The following is a 16,259-nucleotide window of genomic DNA, read 5'->3' on the forward strand; positions in this document are numbered from 1 at the left end:
ATATTTAAAGAAATGTCAGGCTTGCTTTATTAATCTATAAATCGATTTAGAATCAGGAGAGTGTGGTCCTGCAAAAATGCAGGACCTGGGCATAATGGGGCAGTGAAATGTGTGGCCCCCAAGAATATGGAAGTGTGGGATCCCTGTGGGGAGGGAGACCGTGAATGTTGTGATAGATGCATGATGGGGCAGAAGAGTGTGAAATCATAGAAGCATGGGGGTGCTGTGGAGTCTGGGCTCATTGAAGGGGGCAGTACATTTAAGGAGCCTGGTGGGATAGATGGTACAGTTGAGCACTGGGCGCTGGTGGGGCGAAATCCCTGCGGCCAGTGGTGAAAAGAACGCTAGATCTCCATGCATAGGGCTGCGAAGCATATAGGATTCAATATGACTCTATACTCATGGATAACTTGTCTCCAGTCCTAAGCATTCATATACTCAATTAGTGGATTCTGGGAATTGCAGTCATGAAGACAGTGAATTTTTAAGGGAAAGCTCATGCTTGAAAAAGAGGTATTTTCGTGACATTGGGTCACATAACAGAACCTGGAGGATGAGCAGTGGCGTTTGGGATCCCTGGGGTAGAGGAGCAATCAGTGGAGTGGAGGCCACTGGAGTCAGGGGGAGGAACTGGTGAGTAGATTACAAAGCGAGTGTATGATCCCTGCAGGGCGGATCTAGGGGGGGTGTAAATGGTTTCCGTGGGTGTTGGGGGTAGAGAGTGTGGGTGGAGAATGTGGGATACCACGGGTGGGATGACTGTGAAGAGCAGTTCAGTGTGGGGAGTGCTGGACGCATGCAGTCAGAGAATCTGTGGGGGTGGGGGCCTAGGAGTGAATGATGCTCTCTGTGAGGGCAGTGGATGTTTTTGGACTGCCCTGGGGTGCTGCTGGATGCATACAGTATACAAGGCAATGCCCTCACTCGCCATAAATGATTTGATTGGATCCCTTCCCACACTTAATTAACCCGGGTCCTTCCCCGTCTCCTGAGACAAGTGGAACGCGCAGACTCCATCACTCTGTGTCATTCATCCATCCTAATGAATTGCACTTGTGCGGCGGAGGAGCAGAGGAACCGTGTTACATGTCTGACAGGTCGAGAGCTATGCAGAGTTTAGTGGGTGGAGGGGTGAATGAGCGTAACGGAGATGGATGTGCTTGGCATGCACGCTGTAAATCACTTAGCTCACAGCACAAAAGAGGCACCCTGCATCAAACGCTCCTTCACCTCCCTCTCACGACATTAACACTTCCTTCTCTCCCTGTCATGCTGTCTTTCAATCTTTCTCTCTTCCTCTTCCTTCCATCCCTCCCTGTCTAGAACCGCTCTTTGTGCAACTCCTGCCTCTACTCCTTAGCTTGCTGTCTTCTTTCTTCTCGAACATTTACCCACTCCGCCATCTATTTCCTCGTCTTTCCCTCCCCTCGTCCCTCCTTTCAATTCTTCCGCCTCCCTTCCTTCCCCCATTACTCACGTCCCTCTACTGTCCTTTCTATCTCCTCCGTGCTTCACCACCCTTGTATGTCTTACTATTTGGGGCCCGTCTTTCGCACTCGCTTCCTTCACAACCGAGTTCCCCCTTCCTAATCATCACTTTACCCCTCCTCACCTCCCCCCCACCGTCTCATCCCTCCCACCTTCATTCCGCATCTCTTCCCACCTTCAGTCCCAATGGCGACCACCTTTACATTTCAGTCTCTCCTTTTACCTTCGCCTCAAGTGACGGTTTCTTCTTTTCTCACCAATTATTTCTCCTTCCTCATACCCTAGCCATCCCACCAACCCCCCTCCCCATTGATCATTACAACCATCCTTATTGTCCTTCTCCACGTGCTGCATTGCTTGCCTTTTCTTTTTCAACCTTGTGGACTTTCTCCAAGAGTGTTACCACTATTGCAGTCACAGCTGAGATTGCAATGTTTGTAGGCACATGGACCCTCAACCCCACACTCACTCCCAAACAGATATAATGGGATTAAGACCACTGGTTGGGAGCACTGGTAACCCCCACTGCTCTAAAATCTGACACTGTACAATAAACATCTGTTAATCAGTGCCAAGATACCCTTGGGCGAACCTGCGCTATACAAATACACGGTATGTTATGTGCAATGTGCAATAGCCACAATACTCGGGCACTATTATTAGTGCCTTGAAAGGTCGCTTCTCATGGTGCACTGAGAATGAAAACGTACTTGTATCACTGCTACGCTTGCTTTTCTGTCCAGTTTGTGTCCACGAGGGCTGGACCGATGCCAGATTTTCAAGCACAACCTTTTCTTTGCAATGACCACATAGGCAGTCCCCTCGGGGGGGGGGGGGGGGTAGTCGGCCCCACAACCTATTGAAAGAAATTCAAGCTAACATGGGTGCCAAAAAAGGGGTAGGTGCAAGCCTAGATAACTTATTTCCAGGCTAATCACTTACAATTCAAATTATTCCTGTTTAATTGGAATACTCAGAAATGTTTTTAATGTATATATACTTTGAAAATCTGACAAAGCCCTCCCCACCCCAGCATGGACCCTTGTTTGGTATGCATGTCCTATGCTGTCTTGCATACTATGCGGTGCACCATTTAATCGGAGGGACATTCGACTTTCTGACTGTGGCCTTACACTCCCTGCTCCCAGGCACCCTTTGCTATCACAACTTCTCTCTGCTTCTAGAGTGCCAGCAAATAACCCTTACAAGAGCACATGAAAGAAGTCAAGGGTCTGTGGGGGGAGGGGGTGATATCTCACTTGATGGTAGAGGAATGGCTGCTGGCACCCAGAGAAAGTGGAAGATTTACCGACAGGCTCTGCCTCTGGAAAGGCCGCACCAGATGCTGTGTTCCCCTTGTGAATGACATCCCAGCACTACAGCCATTTCAAACGCACCATACTGTCAGGAAATGCCACAATTTCACATGGGACAGGCAGAGAGACTGTTGAGAAGCCTAAAAAAAACAAGGCGGCCAGAAGTAACAGAAGATGCCTGTTAAGCACACACCCTGCTAACAAGCGATTTCCTGATCCCCCCTAGCGATTTTCAAGTGAGGGATATCCTGCCAATGGCGAAGGCAGCTGCCTGCGCTCCTGGGCTCAGTCACCTGGAGCGCCTGCATGGTCTGCCTTTGGAGCCTGACCCGTGCCTCCCCTGGCAGCAGGCACCTGACTCCCACCTGTTTTTATACAAATACACACACATTCCATTGAAGACATGGAGGTTGCAAATTATGCCGTGTGAGACAACTTTTCAAACTTGAGAATGTGTATGCAACAGACTGACTCACCTGAGGCCTGGCCTGTAGCTTCAGTGGCAGGCGCCAACGGGCGGCAGAAGACTAGGCAAGTTAAGCATTGGCAATAATTAAATTAAGGCTGCACCAGTCCGTCCTGGGCCGCACGGTCCCTCTCAGCCGCCTCACCTCATGCGCACTTTAAATTGCGCAAAGTGACATGTGCATGAGAATGACCAGCCCAACCATAGTATGCTCCACCCTAAGGGTGAAGACCGCGCAGATGTGGCCGCGCACCATTTAAATAATGATGAGGTGGCCGCGCTTGCAACTACGGCGAGCGTAACGTAAGTTACGTAACTCCCAGCATCCGAGAAGGATCGGATGTGTGGAGTTCTAACTGGTTGCTGTTTGCGCGGCCAGCCGTGGAAGGGGCATAGCTGCCAAGGTTTTGGATTACTATGTGTGACATTTCCATAATTTCAGCGTAATTATGAGTGACATTTTAAAGACTATGAGTGACATTTTATCGCGTGCATAATCAAGCAATGAAGACGATGGAAACAGTCTCTCTCCACCCAGCTCTCTCCCATCGCTTTTTGTCTTTTGTATTACTCCATTCTCTCTACTCATTTCACCCTCTTCCTTTTGTCCGTACTTACTCCTGTTGCACCACTTTTAAACTTGTCCTGTTCATATTTAGCGCTACTGCCTATTTTGGTCTGAAGGACTCTTATTTAATGTTTTCTTCCAAAATTGCTCTTTATCCTGTGTAACACCTTATTTACTTACTTTAACCTCTTCAATGCCCGTGACGAGCTGGTCTCGTCATGGGCCGCGGTTGCGCTGTGCCCATGATGAGACCAGCTCGTCACAAACCCCGCCCGCTAATGAAACGGCCGGCACAGGGCGGGGAAAGGGGCGGGCACTGAAGGGGTTAATACTTTATTCGATAGATATTTATCATAAAAGTACAAACATGCAAAGTACATAAAAACAATCCATCCATAGTACTACAATTACATCCAGAACAGCAAATAGCGAATTAAAAAGGGACAAAAAATAAAAACAGAATTTAAAACAATGCTTTCTTCATTCATGAGAATTTATATATTACCCAGCAGCCTAGAGCGGATTAACCAGGCACCCGCGAGGTATTTAGCAACCCCACAGATGGTATACATAAAAACAGTATTGGTTAAAATAATACGCAGGGCTGATCTGTGATCCCTTACTCCCAGCTCCCTGCATACAGGTTTCAACCATTTAGCCCTAACGAACTTGTAGGCTGAACAAGCAAATAAAAAATGGCCAAGGGATTCCTCTGGACATTGGCAACCTGGGCAATGTAGATCAAGCCCCCCCTTGGCCTTCCACCTTTCCAAAAAATGTTAAGGGGAAGAGTGCCATATCTTAGTTTCAAGAACAAAGTTCTATCTCTAGGTAGTTGGATAAAATCTAAAAAGGGTTCCAACTTCATAGATGGTTTATGGTCAAGAAAGTTCATCCTTAAAGTTCCCAGGTTTAAGTTATTGTTAACCTTGGCCTCAACCCAGTCCCAGTATAATTTCTTTACAATTTGTTTTGCAGGGGGGACTTGTGTGGCCCAGGATTCCCCCAGGCCTATTAATACTACCAGTTTCTTAAGGTTGTTGAGCCACTTTATTTGGTGAGAAACATTTAGGGATATTAACTCGTCCAACACTCGAGCATATCTAGCTAATTCCTGGGTTCTTCTAAGGCGCACCCAAAATAACAGCGGCCTTAGTTGAACTTTGTCCGAGATTGATTTTTTACCCATATCAATAAATAATGGTAACAGAGGGGTTGAAACTGGAAGTGAGACTAGATCTCTGATAAACTTATTTTCTGCAGTTGCCAGGACCTTAGTGTTTTCAGCACCCCATAATTCGGAGCCATAGACTGCCGAGGCTAAAGCCTTCCCTTCATAGACTACCAAGGCAGGGGCAACCGGTCTACTAATAGAGAGGCGCTGATTCTCGATTCTTTAGTATGGCACCGGAGACCCTTTTAAGGTTTAGTACCATTTTTGATATATGGGAATCCCAGCTCATGTTGTTGGACAACCTAACCCCTAGATAATCAAATTCATTCACCACCTCTAAAGGGGACCCGTACAAAGTAAGACGAACATTCCTAACCTTTCTATTTGGAGATAAAACCATTAACTTTGTCTTCGAAGTGTTGACCGTTAACCCACGGTCGTTACAGAAGAGAGAGAAGCGGTCAAGCAATTTTTGGAGACCCTTGGGGGTCTTGGACTTCAGGAGGGTATCGTCCGCAAAAAGAAGTGTGGGGGTTTTCTCCCCGGCAAGGACGGGGGCATCCGCAGGGTCCTCCCTCAAATGGTCCACCACCCCATTTATAAAGAGGGAGAACAGTGTTGGAGCCATCACACATCCCTGCCGCACCCCCCTGTTGACTGATACCCTCCCTGTCAATTGGCCCTGGCGCCCCCAACGTATCCTTGCGTAGTTATCCTCATGGAGTTTGATAACAAATTGCAGCAGGGAACTAGGAAACCCCATGGCTAATAAAACCTCCCATAGCTTGGCGCGTGGGATAACATCAAACGCGGTTTTCAGGTCTATGAAAGCCAAGTAAAGACAACCCTTAATAATTGATACTGACTTCCAATAGACCGTGCAAAACCGGAAGACTTGATTCATTGCACCAACATTCCGCCTAAACCCAGCCTGGAAATGGGTTAGAATATCATTATCCATTAGCCATGTCTCAACTCGATTTATAATGACCCTGCCAACTACCTTTTGAATGGTTTCAATTAAACTAATTGGTCTGTAGTTGGCAGGGTCCTCTCTATCACCTTTCTTATAAATTGTGATCACCTCCGCCCCTTTCCATGATTCCGGGACGGGATGGCCTCGCTGGATGAGATTCATTAGATTTGCTATATAGTCTGCCCAAATTTGGGGGTCATGAAGTAGAAGATCCCCGGGCAGGCCATCTGGACCAGCCGCATTGCCTGGAAGGATATTTAAAATAGCGACCTTGACTTCTCGCGGGGAGAATAAGTTTTCATTACTGGGCAACTCCAAACTAAGGTTGCGCTTATTGCACACTGCTAATGGCAATGGAGGGACTTGATCTCCTTCCTCACAATACAATTTTAAAAAATGGGCGTGCCATTGCTGTTCATTAATATGATTTAAAATGGGGTCACACCTTATTATAGTTCTAACTTATTAACCTACGTGATGTTACATTTTGGGACTATTGAACTACTGGCTAAAAGTATGAAAAGACGACACAGTCACTTGGCAGCTATGACAACTGAAGTAGCTCAGCTGGTTTGTGTGAGAGGCTGGCTGAGCTCTTTCCTGTAAAAACCTGTGGCAAAACATGTCTCACATGAGCGTGCAGAAGTCTGTTCTCTCTACTTCGGAAAGAATGGTTTACAGTCCAGCTTTTCTAAGCTTTTCGTGGCCCGTGTATGACTGCCGAATATGCTTCCAATCACTAATAGTTTACTTAACATGGATTCTGTGCTTCAGTGGTGGGTATTATACCACACAACACTCCCATACTCTCATTTATATTACAATGTCTACGTGTCACTGAGCGTCGAGCTCAGGACCTCGGGCTGTGCAAATGATAGCCCCTCTTACCTTTCTGTCACCATGACCCGGCCCTTGTAGTTATTCTGACCGGCAGCCAGAGACTGCCCCAGTGCTGATCTGGGCCTGACACTCTGACCCGGTGCACTGACCTGCCCGAAGGACACAGAGGCCTTCTGGGGTGGCAGTGCAAGCAACATTACCATACGAAAGACACAGAACAGAGACCGCAGCAAAAGTGGCGGAGGCGAGTAAACTTCATTCACAATCCCACAAAGTAGAGCAGAATTAGCAGTCCAAGTGTCTCAAGAATGTAGAGAAATTATAAGTCATAAAAACGTCCGAAAAGACTCTGCTCACCTGGCACCATTGAGCCTCGAAAAAATCCCGAACAGTTGGTGTTCGCGATATCAGCATCTTGTGGCCAGAACACCCTTGCTAGGATTCTCATGCTTTTTTTGTCTCACGCTGTATACCCAACCCAGTGGCATACATACCAACATTTCAGAAGAGCAAAGTGGGAGATTTTTTAGAAAAAATCGGGAGAATGGGGCCTTGAATCGGGTTACTGTCATGTATGGGCTTTGGAAGTGTGCTGCTACAGGGTCGGACATTTGAAACGCAAATGCACGTTTTTTTCTTCATGGAGCGCAATGGCAGGGAGAGGGTGATGCAAGTGTTGTGCACTGGCCTGGCAGGTTGCTGGCAGTGCATACACCAACACTCTTTCCCCCCCCACCCACCCCCGTGTGTGGCAGCCCGGGCTGAAACAGCTTCCCGGGCACACTCACAGCGCCCCAGGTACTTCACAGGTCTTTTAAAGACCATTCACTTGTTAATGGGGCTTTGTTGCTTTTTCACCCCTTCTAGAGACCCTGCATCGCCACTCTGACTATTGCTGGGAAGAATTAGCAGTTACACAATACCAAGCCCTGTCAGCTGAAACCCCGAGGAACCGGGTTTCTGGATGCTTGAATCGGGAGGCGGGAGACTAGCTTTGAAATCGGTAGTCTCCCGCTTGAATCGGGAGGCGGGAGACTAGCTTTGAAATCGGTAGTCTCCCGCCTGAATCGGGAGGGTTGGCATGTCTGCAGTGGGCCAAACTTCCCTTACCAGCGCTGAGCGCACACTCTACCGGCGGCGCAGCGGCAAATCTCGTGGTGCAGGATAGGCTGCACAAAGCACGCATGTGCGTAATGGTAGTAACCAATCACTACGCTAACAATTACAATTCAGTCTAATCAGAGTGAATCAACCATCCTCATCATAGCTTGAAAGAACATCAATTGGCTGCTGAGTTCCCTTGACCCACGTGTGTATAGGTAGCCTCACAAAACAAGCATTTGCAATGTAATAGGTCTCGCATTCACGCGAGTTTGAGTTATTGGCACTGTAAATGGCAATGCCTTTTATTTAGGTTTTGGTTTTCAAAGCATAAATAAAAGACCCTGTCATTTACAATGGTAGTAGCTTAAACTCGCGTAAATGCGAGACCTGTTGCAAATGCTTGTTCTTTCTGTATACACAGGCTAACCTGTCTTTTTCCTAAACATCCTGAATCCTGTTTTCACAAAGTTCCTCAGACAATAAAGGTCCTCCTCTCTTTATAGCCTACCGGTAACCTCTCAGATAGAATGCCAGTTCTGCCCACTGCACCTCTTAAATGTCGTCAGCACATCCTGCTAATAGTTATTATAAACGGCCACAAGCAGCAGCAGTATGAAATGTTTATAAGTCGTGCATCACTTTTCTATCGGTCAATAGTGCGCACTAATTAGTTAATCTAAGAGGTATTATTAACTTTCCAGCTGCACCTGCACTTTGCCCTGCACTTTATGACTATCCAGTGGCCGGTGGCAGAGGAGCTCTGCTCTGCAGGCCTCAGGAATATTCTGCGAGCTCTCGATTTTAAGTCTAAACAGGAGTGTGTGGGTCAGCTTCAGCAAGGCCACAAACCTCAAGTAGGGGTGTAGCTAGCGTTGATGCAGCAGGTGCAGTGACACCGGGGCCCGGAGTCGTGAGGGTACTTTAAACCCATTGAACTCCTGCAATTGCTGTATTTTACTGCCACAGCAGAAGTCATTGTTTACTTTATTTCGGTCATAAACAACCATAACAGTACAGTGCAACGAAAGTAAATCACAAAAAATACATCTTGTTACATGGAATAAAAAAAATCTATAATACAATAAAATACATTTTATTTAAAATGATCTAGTGAACCAGGATGTCAATGGTTCCCTAAACATCGTCCAATTGCAAAAGAGAAAACCCAGTCTTCTGTGTCTAGTGCATCGGGCCCCGTGTGCAAACATTTCAATGAAATCAGCAGAGACCAAGCTTTTGTATAAAAACAAATGCTACTTGTTGACGGAATAGTTTCAATGCCAAGACACATTTAAGTTTCAATGCCAAGACACATTTAAGTTACATGGCAAATTCTTCCACCACCAGAGCAAGGCCAGAAAATCAGAAAACATTTCAGTCCTCGTAGTTTACATGTATCTCAAAGAGATACATACTAGTAGCAAATATAACTGCACATATGCAGCATATATTGCATTATAGAAAGTGAGAAAAAGCCTGCATGTGAGAGCAGACAGCTGTATGACAAACCGCAGTAAACACTTCCTTGTAACTGGGGCAAAATGGGTGATTATCTGTGCAAAGGATGGATTTTAACACACTCTTCATTATTTATTATGGCCTGTAAAGACTTAAATCTCACAGGTATACGTATATGATGAATACTTTGACGTGTGACATCCACAAGAGACCACAGTATTTACCTAAGCAGGTTTTCAGTTTCAGTCCGGGGTAGCGGCAATATATGTTATATAAACGTATCTCAGAGGTATAGTGTTTATTATGATTAATCAATTAATATTTTCAATAATGAACAAGCTCACAAGCACCTTCAGACATCGGCAGTTTAAACAAAGGGGGGGGGGGGGGGTGAGCTGTTCAAGAGCAAAGAGGATCACAGCCATTCACTAGCCCTGACTCAAAAAAAGGAACTGAATTATGAAAGTAGACTTGTAGTCTATTCCAATTAGCTTTCAGACGTGAAACATCACACCTGTACTGTGTTGCAGTTGCAAAAAAAAAAATCCTTTTTGTGAGCATTTTCTGCTGTCGATCCCTCAACAAATGCATTTGCCAGCTACTGTCAATTTTCTTGTAGACGAATAATTTGGAAAAACAATAATTTTACATGCATTTTCCTACTCTAGAACTGGTCAGAGATTCACTCTTGCATAGAGATGGAGTAAATCCCTGTCAGCACAGGAAAAATACAAAAAAAAGAGTAATTGCACATTGGATTGCCTTTCCTCTAAGCAGAATTATACGTTGTGTAAGATTCTACAACTATCAGAACAAGCATTGGCATAGCCAATAGGTCTCGCTTTTGGAACCTTATAAGTATTTAGGTATGCAGCACAATATCCTTAGTGCAACAACACCAACTGTTGCATGGCTAAACACTTATAAGGTCCCAAAGGGGAGACCTATTGACTATGCCAATGCTTGTTGGTGATGTTGTCGGTGTATAAGTAGTGTGCCGATAAATTTCTCTTTATGAGCGCCTTTGTTACCGCCTCTCTGTGCAAGAAAGCCTTACATAACAGGAATGTTTGATGTGTTTTAGGAATGCACAAGTGTCATGAAGAAGGCACCTAGGTGCTATTAAATTGACCAGATTTCACACAGGCCTTGATAGCAGCCTTCTGAGCGGAGGAGCTTCGGTGGCACCAGCATTCATTCATTTTTCTTTTTTTTTTTTACAAATTAATTACTGCTACACACTATCATGCACCCTTTCAGAGTCATTCTTAATTTACTACAAATGTAAAATAGTACAGCAGTCATCCATTACAGTGAACGCTCCGGCAGTCAGGAAACGTAGTCCAGAGCAGAGCTCCACTCTCCCTATATTCCATGTCCTGTGCCGGGGCCTGAGTTTTTATGAGCAGGGTTTAACTGGCCGTGTATTCGATTGGGCATTTCACCGAGGGCTGACTAATTGAATTCCAGTTTTTAAGGGCACATAGCCTCCTGTCACCCTCTCCAGCTCCTACGGTTAACTGCAGCAAACACACCAGGGCATTCAGGGGAGAGAGGCACGAGAAGGGAGAGGAGAGAGGGGTGAGAGACAGAAAGGAGAGAGAGGGCGAGTAAGAAAGGAAGGGTGGCACGAGAAAGAGCGAGAGAAGTGAGTTAGGGAGCTGGGCTTGTTTGAAAACTTTTTGTTTGAACATATTTTTAACCAGGGCTACTTGTAATTCGCAGCCCGGCCCTGCTGATCTGATTCACCATTGAGTTATCTTAGATTTTTAAAATGAATTACCGAGCTGTTATTATACTGCTACATGTCTGTTTTTAATTTAAAACGAACCTGCCAAACAAAAGTCAGTTAGAATGCCTGTTATGGAAGAAACGCCGACCCCGCCCCCGCCCCCAACAGTACTCGGTGGCTTGAGATTGGCCAATCACGCTCCAGTACTGACCTATGGCTGCAGGGCATTTGCTATCACACAGGCCTAAATGCCTCAGCCATTTGCGTTCATTGCTTCCTGTCTGAGTAAGTTCCCTCAGTTAAGAGTCCTTCAAAAAGTAATAATGTGTCTTAAACAGGGTTAGCGGTTTATATGTTTCCGTGTGAGCCGATGCAGGCTCAGCACGGAATGACTACTCTCCTGGCAGTGTAATAAGCAACGAAAGGTTTTAATGACGCACTATAAATCTCCCGATGATACAAAGGCCGTGTATGCACTCTGTATTCCAGACCCATAAATATAATGAGAAGGGGGAATAAAAACGGAAAGTACAAACTGCGTATTTCATACAAAAGTACTTGATTCGAAAGCCACAGTTTAAGGACGATAGTCATTTTTCAAACAGCAGCGCATTAATGTGCCAGGGCAGCTATCACATTTTAAACATTATTACCTGCTTAAAACAAGCCCGGGAGTTGAAAATAAGCAATGGCCGTGCGGCGCGAAAGTGAAAGAAAACGAGGGTTGCGCATGCAGCAGTTATTGGAGAGACGGAGAATGGCGCGCGTGCTTGTGCGCATGACCGCAAGCTGGTGGCCACTTTGGTAGCACTTCGAAAAGCCGCTTAATGTCTCGCCATGCGCTGGCTCAGCCCAGACCTAAAAAGCAGCACCAAACAAGCATTTGCAACCCCAGTTGGTCTGGCGTTGATCGCCAGCCTTCTGGCAATTATTATTCTTTTTTCTTGTGTTTTATTTGCAAAATTCTATTGTTGGTAAACAGCTAGTCCCTCATCAGTCTGAAAATAAACATTGGGTAAGGCAAAATAAATACTTTTTTGTTCTAAAAAAACACACACATTACCATAGTAATCCCTATCACTGAAAGGAACTACTTTGCTTGTGGATGTGCTCCTTGTGAAAGAGCAAATTGCAGTAATTTGAAGTGAAGTAAGCCAGTGGCTGAAGTGGGCTGGCACATGGCCCCATGCTGTATTTCGTAGTGGGTGGAAACAAAATGTGAATGAGACAACAGCAGACCAAAGTATATTATGCATAAAATGTTAGGAAAATCAAATGAAAACATCTAGGCAAACGCTAGATTTAAAAATGTCACAGGAGATTCTCAGTAAAATACCTATAAGATCTGACACAGGCAGTTTCCAGACACTATACTTGAAATGATTTTTCCTAGGGAACTAACCCGAACCACAAACGGAATCATAAAGCTACGCCTGTAAAAATACTCCTGTGAACTTGAGATTTTGTATTTTTCCTTATTCATAAACATTCCAATTCTGGGGATTCTCATGATGCTTTCATAGAAGGTAGGACTATCCTGTTTTGGTCACAGAATGGCAGGACCAGGGGCCAAATGTACGTAGAATTGGGTTTGCCATCACCTAATAGCGGATGTTTGCAATTCGCAATTAGGTAATCGCAAACTGCGATGCACTGTAGTGTGTTTTACACTGATTGCGATTCCCAGTGCATCACAAATAGACCTACTTCATCAATATTCATGAGGTTGGTCGCAATTTGTGGCCCTTGGGAATCGCTAGAATCACGGACATGATGGTCTGCTGGGGCCAGCAGACCATCATGTCTGTAATTGCTTATAAATAAAGCAACTTTTTTTTAAGGCATCCTGTTTTCCTCAAAGGAAAACAGGTTGCGTTACAAAAATGACAAGTTTTCTTTCCATTTTATAAGAGTAGGCAGTGGGCCGTGGGACCACTGCCTGCTGTTAAAAAACCTTTTCACAACTGTACACAAAGGGGAAGGGGTCCCTTGGGAACCCCTTCCCGTTTGCAAATGGGTTACCACCAACTCAGAGTTGTTGGTAAAATGCGAATGTTTTGCAACCTCATTTCGGTTGCTAAACATTCACAAGTACCACGGCGAGACGCTATTAGTAAGGGACTCCCTTAATACGCCCCTTCCTAATACCGAATTGCATACTCATTCTGCGCTTCTGTATTAGTTTACCGAATCAGAACATAAGGTTCTCTACATCCAAAAAGGCAGTTTTGCAGTCGCAAACGGCCCAATTCTGAGAATCAGACTTTTTACGACTTCAAAAAAAGCCACGTAAATCTAGCCCCAGGTCTGATTTTTAGGTTGACCTTAAAAATGTAAATATACTCCTTTGAAATTCATTGGGTCATGATATGTATATATGATATACAGGGCCTAAAACTCTGGCATAGCTCCAGCCCTCGGGCACCACCATTGGACATTCCTCATACGCAGCCTTTCCATTGAGCATTTAGTCTGCAGATTCAACCACACTGAAGTGAGTAGAAAGCGATGTGCTAGCAGTGAAAGTGTGCACTATGCAGTCTGACCCTTAGGAAGTTTGTTTTTTGATGTTTTGCACAATTCTACTCTAATACAGACATAAGTAAATATACATTTTTATGTATACTATGTAAATTTGCTTGCATTTCCAATGTCCAGAGGGCATTAATATAGGTGTAGTCCCTTCCAATGCATGCACCTATGCATATCATTCCAGAATTTACTACACCTGATTGTCTCTGAACCTTTGGGCTCTGATTATAATTTAGCTGCAAAAATCAAGTGCAAATTGCACAGGTGCAAATTTACTTTAGCGCAGGGGGTGCAAATTAGCAGATGAACAGGTTGCACCTGATTACAGTCTGCGCACCAAGGAATAGGGAATCACATGCAGTTTGCATATGGTTCCACCTCAACCTGGTGAACAAAATCACATTTTGCACTGTTTGCTGCCATCGATTTGCATCCGGCTTTCCCTGCTGCAAATCGTGGGAGGAGATACCCAAAGTTTGCGCCCTCTATGTAATCTCACTTTGGGTGTAAACAGAAGTTTGCACCCAAAATGGTATTACCGGCCTCACTGTAAAGAGGGCCTTCGTAGTAGAAGGTATTGTAAGCATCTTACACAGTGGAGGATCCCTTCATAGAATAACAAGCATTGGCATAGCCAATAGGTCTCGCCTTTGGGACCTTATAAGTGTTTAGCCATGCAACAGTTGTATAACTAAATACTTCTAAGGTCCCAAAAGCACGACCTATTGGCTATGCAAAGCGGCCGTCCGGCCACGAAAGTTAAAGTGATCGTGATCGGGATCACGATCAAACATCAAAGCGGCCGTGTGACCGCGAAAGTGAAAGTAATTGCAGTAAAGCGTGGTGCGCGCGCCCACGCACAAGCACTGTAGCTCTAGGCTGGCCTGGTAGCACTTTTTGGAGCCCTCTCAATAAGTCTCGCCAGACCAGCGCATGCGCTGGGTCAGGCGAGACCTAAAAATAGTCGCCTTAGGCACATGAAGCCTTTTAGGCCTGAGTCCTATTTCACACGAGTTTGGTCTCCTTACCTGAATGTAGCTATCCATCTGGAACCCTGGCAATCATCGTAACACATGTCCGGAAAGATTTTTTGTGCATTGTCCATGAAGATAAGTCCCGCGACGGAAGAATTCAAGCAATCTTTGGATCCAATGGCAAGGGCACCTGCTATCATCTAAATGGAAATGTCTGGTATGTTCTTGTAGAATACATCCTCAAAGTCAACCCTTTTAGCTCCATTTTACCTGCTGTTTTCCTTGTTCACTTCATACACACAAATGGCAGCAGTCTAAGCTGAGACCGTTCCATGTGGTACCGCGTACCAACCGGGGGTTAAGCCTCCTTAGAAAACAAGCGTTGTCAAAGCGAGTAAGCCTGGCTTAGTTATAGAGCATGCACAGACAGACAGCAATAGAGGTAGGTCTCGAGCTCATATTTCTAGGCGCACAGGCATATAAAACAGGCACACACAGAAAAAATGCAGACAGGGACACAGGCTCATCTAGATAACAAATAATATAGGCCCACATGCACACATATAAGCTGCCAAATCATATTTTTTTGTCTGTATTTTTACAAAGAAAGTAAAGGGGATATTTAAACAAAATTATACAGAATAGTTTATCCCTCACATATATCTGTAATGCAGGATCTGCTAGACGAAGAAAACCGAAAAAATGAACAAACATTTAAGGCATTTCACAAATTCCACTGTCTCTGAAAATTGGGAAAGTTAAACGGACACAAAATCTACTACTTAACTTACTTGATGGTTGCTGTTCTTAACAGGGCTACATTATGCAGCATAAAACTGGTTTCCAAATTCCATTTTCTAGTGGACTTTTCACTAAATTGCCAAAGCAACTAATGGGGTTAATGCACCTAGACTGGAAGATTAAGTAATTCCCAGCAAATCTGGCATTAGTAAAACATGTATGGGCAGCGCTTTGAAGCCAGCATACTTTTTGCCAAAGCATACTAAGAGGCAGTTTCTATTCCAAACTAGGTGTTGAGAAATCGACATTAAGAGGAGTTGTAAATTGCAAAATACAACTCTGAACTGACTTGTGTCTGTGAATCCTGAGATTCCCTGCTTTCCTGGGTCTGAGTAGATCACACCCTTCTGCTGACAATGTGTTGATAGTGCCTTCAGTTGGAAGTGTGGCTGATCAGATGGATTACACTTCCCCTTTGTCTACCACTGCTGACCTTATCAAAAGTAAGATGATACGAGCTTGTTTGCTAAGTCAGCCATCTTAACAGTCTGCTGTCTAAATGTGTTGCAATATTGCATTCAGGGACTCTCAGTAAAACTCCATTTCCAAATGTTCCAGTGCAGCTGTTAAACGATTGCATAGCCAACATGGATACGCAAAAAGATAAGTGATTCTTTTGATTAATGTATGTCATGACAAACATGATAAATGTTTAATGTTGCTTACAGTAGCTGACTTGTACACTAAAACGAGTTTTCCCTTCCACTTGTGTACGCATCTCAATGCTGCATCACTCAATTGCTATATGGTATGCTATTTTATTATAGCCTTATAGCCCGCCGTAGCGGGCTTTACCGGCTATTAAAGGCCCGCTGCAGCATTAAGGGCCC

At 44.9% G+C, this 16,259-nt stretch overlaps 1 protein-coding gene across 1 annotated transcript in view; it reads left to right on the forward strand.

Moving 5' to 3' along the window:
* Window positions 1-16,259, forward strand: part of ERICH6 (glutamate rich 6) — a 399,063-nt gene that overhangs the window by 350,164 nt on the left and 32,640 nt on the right. The window contains exon 11 of the mRNA XM_085634907.1: window positions 14,693-14,845. Within this exon, the coding sequence (XP_085491033.1) occupies window positions 14,693-14,845 (153 nt within the window). The remainder of the gene's footprint in view (window positions 1-14,692; window positions 14,846-16,259) is intronic.

The sequence above is a fragment of the Triturus cristatus genome, chromosome 11, assembly GCF_964204655.1.
Source record: "Triturus cristatus chromosome 11, aTriCri1.1, whole genome shotgun sequence".
NCBI classification, from domain to species: domain Eukaryota; kingdom Metazoa; phylum Chordata; class Amphibia; order Caudata; family Salamandridae; genus Triturus; species Triturus cristatus.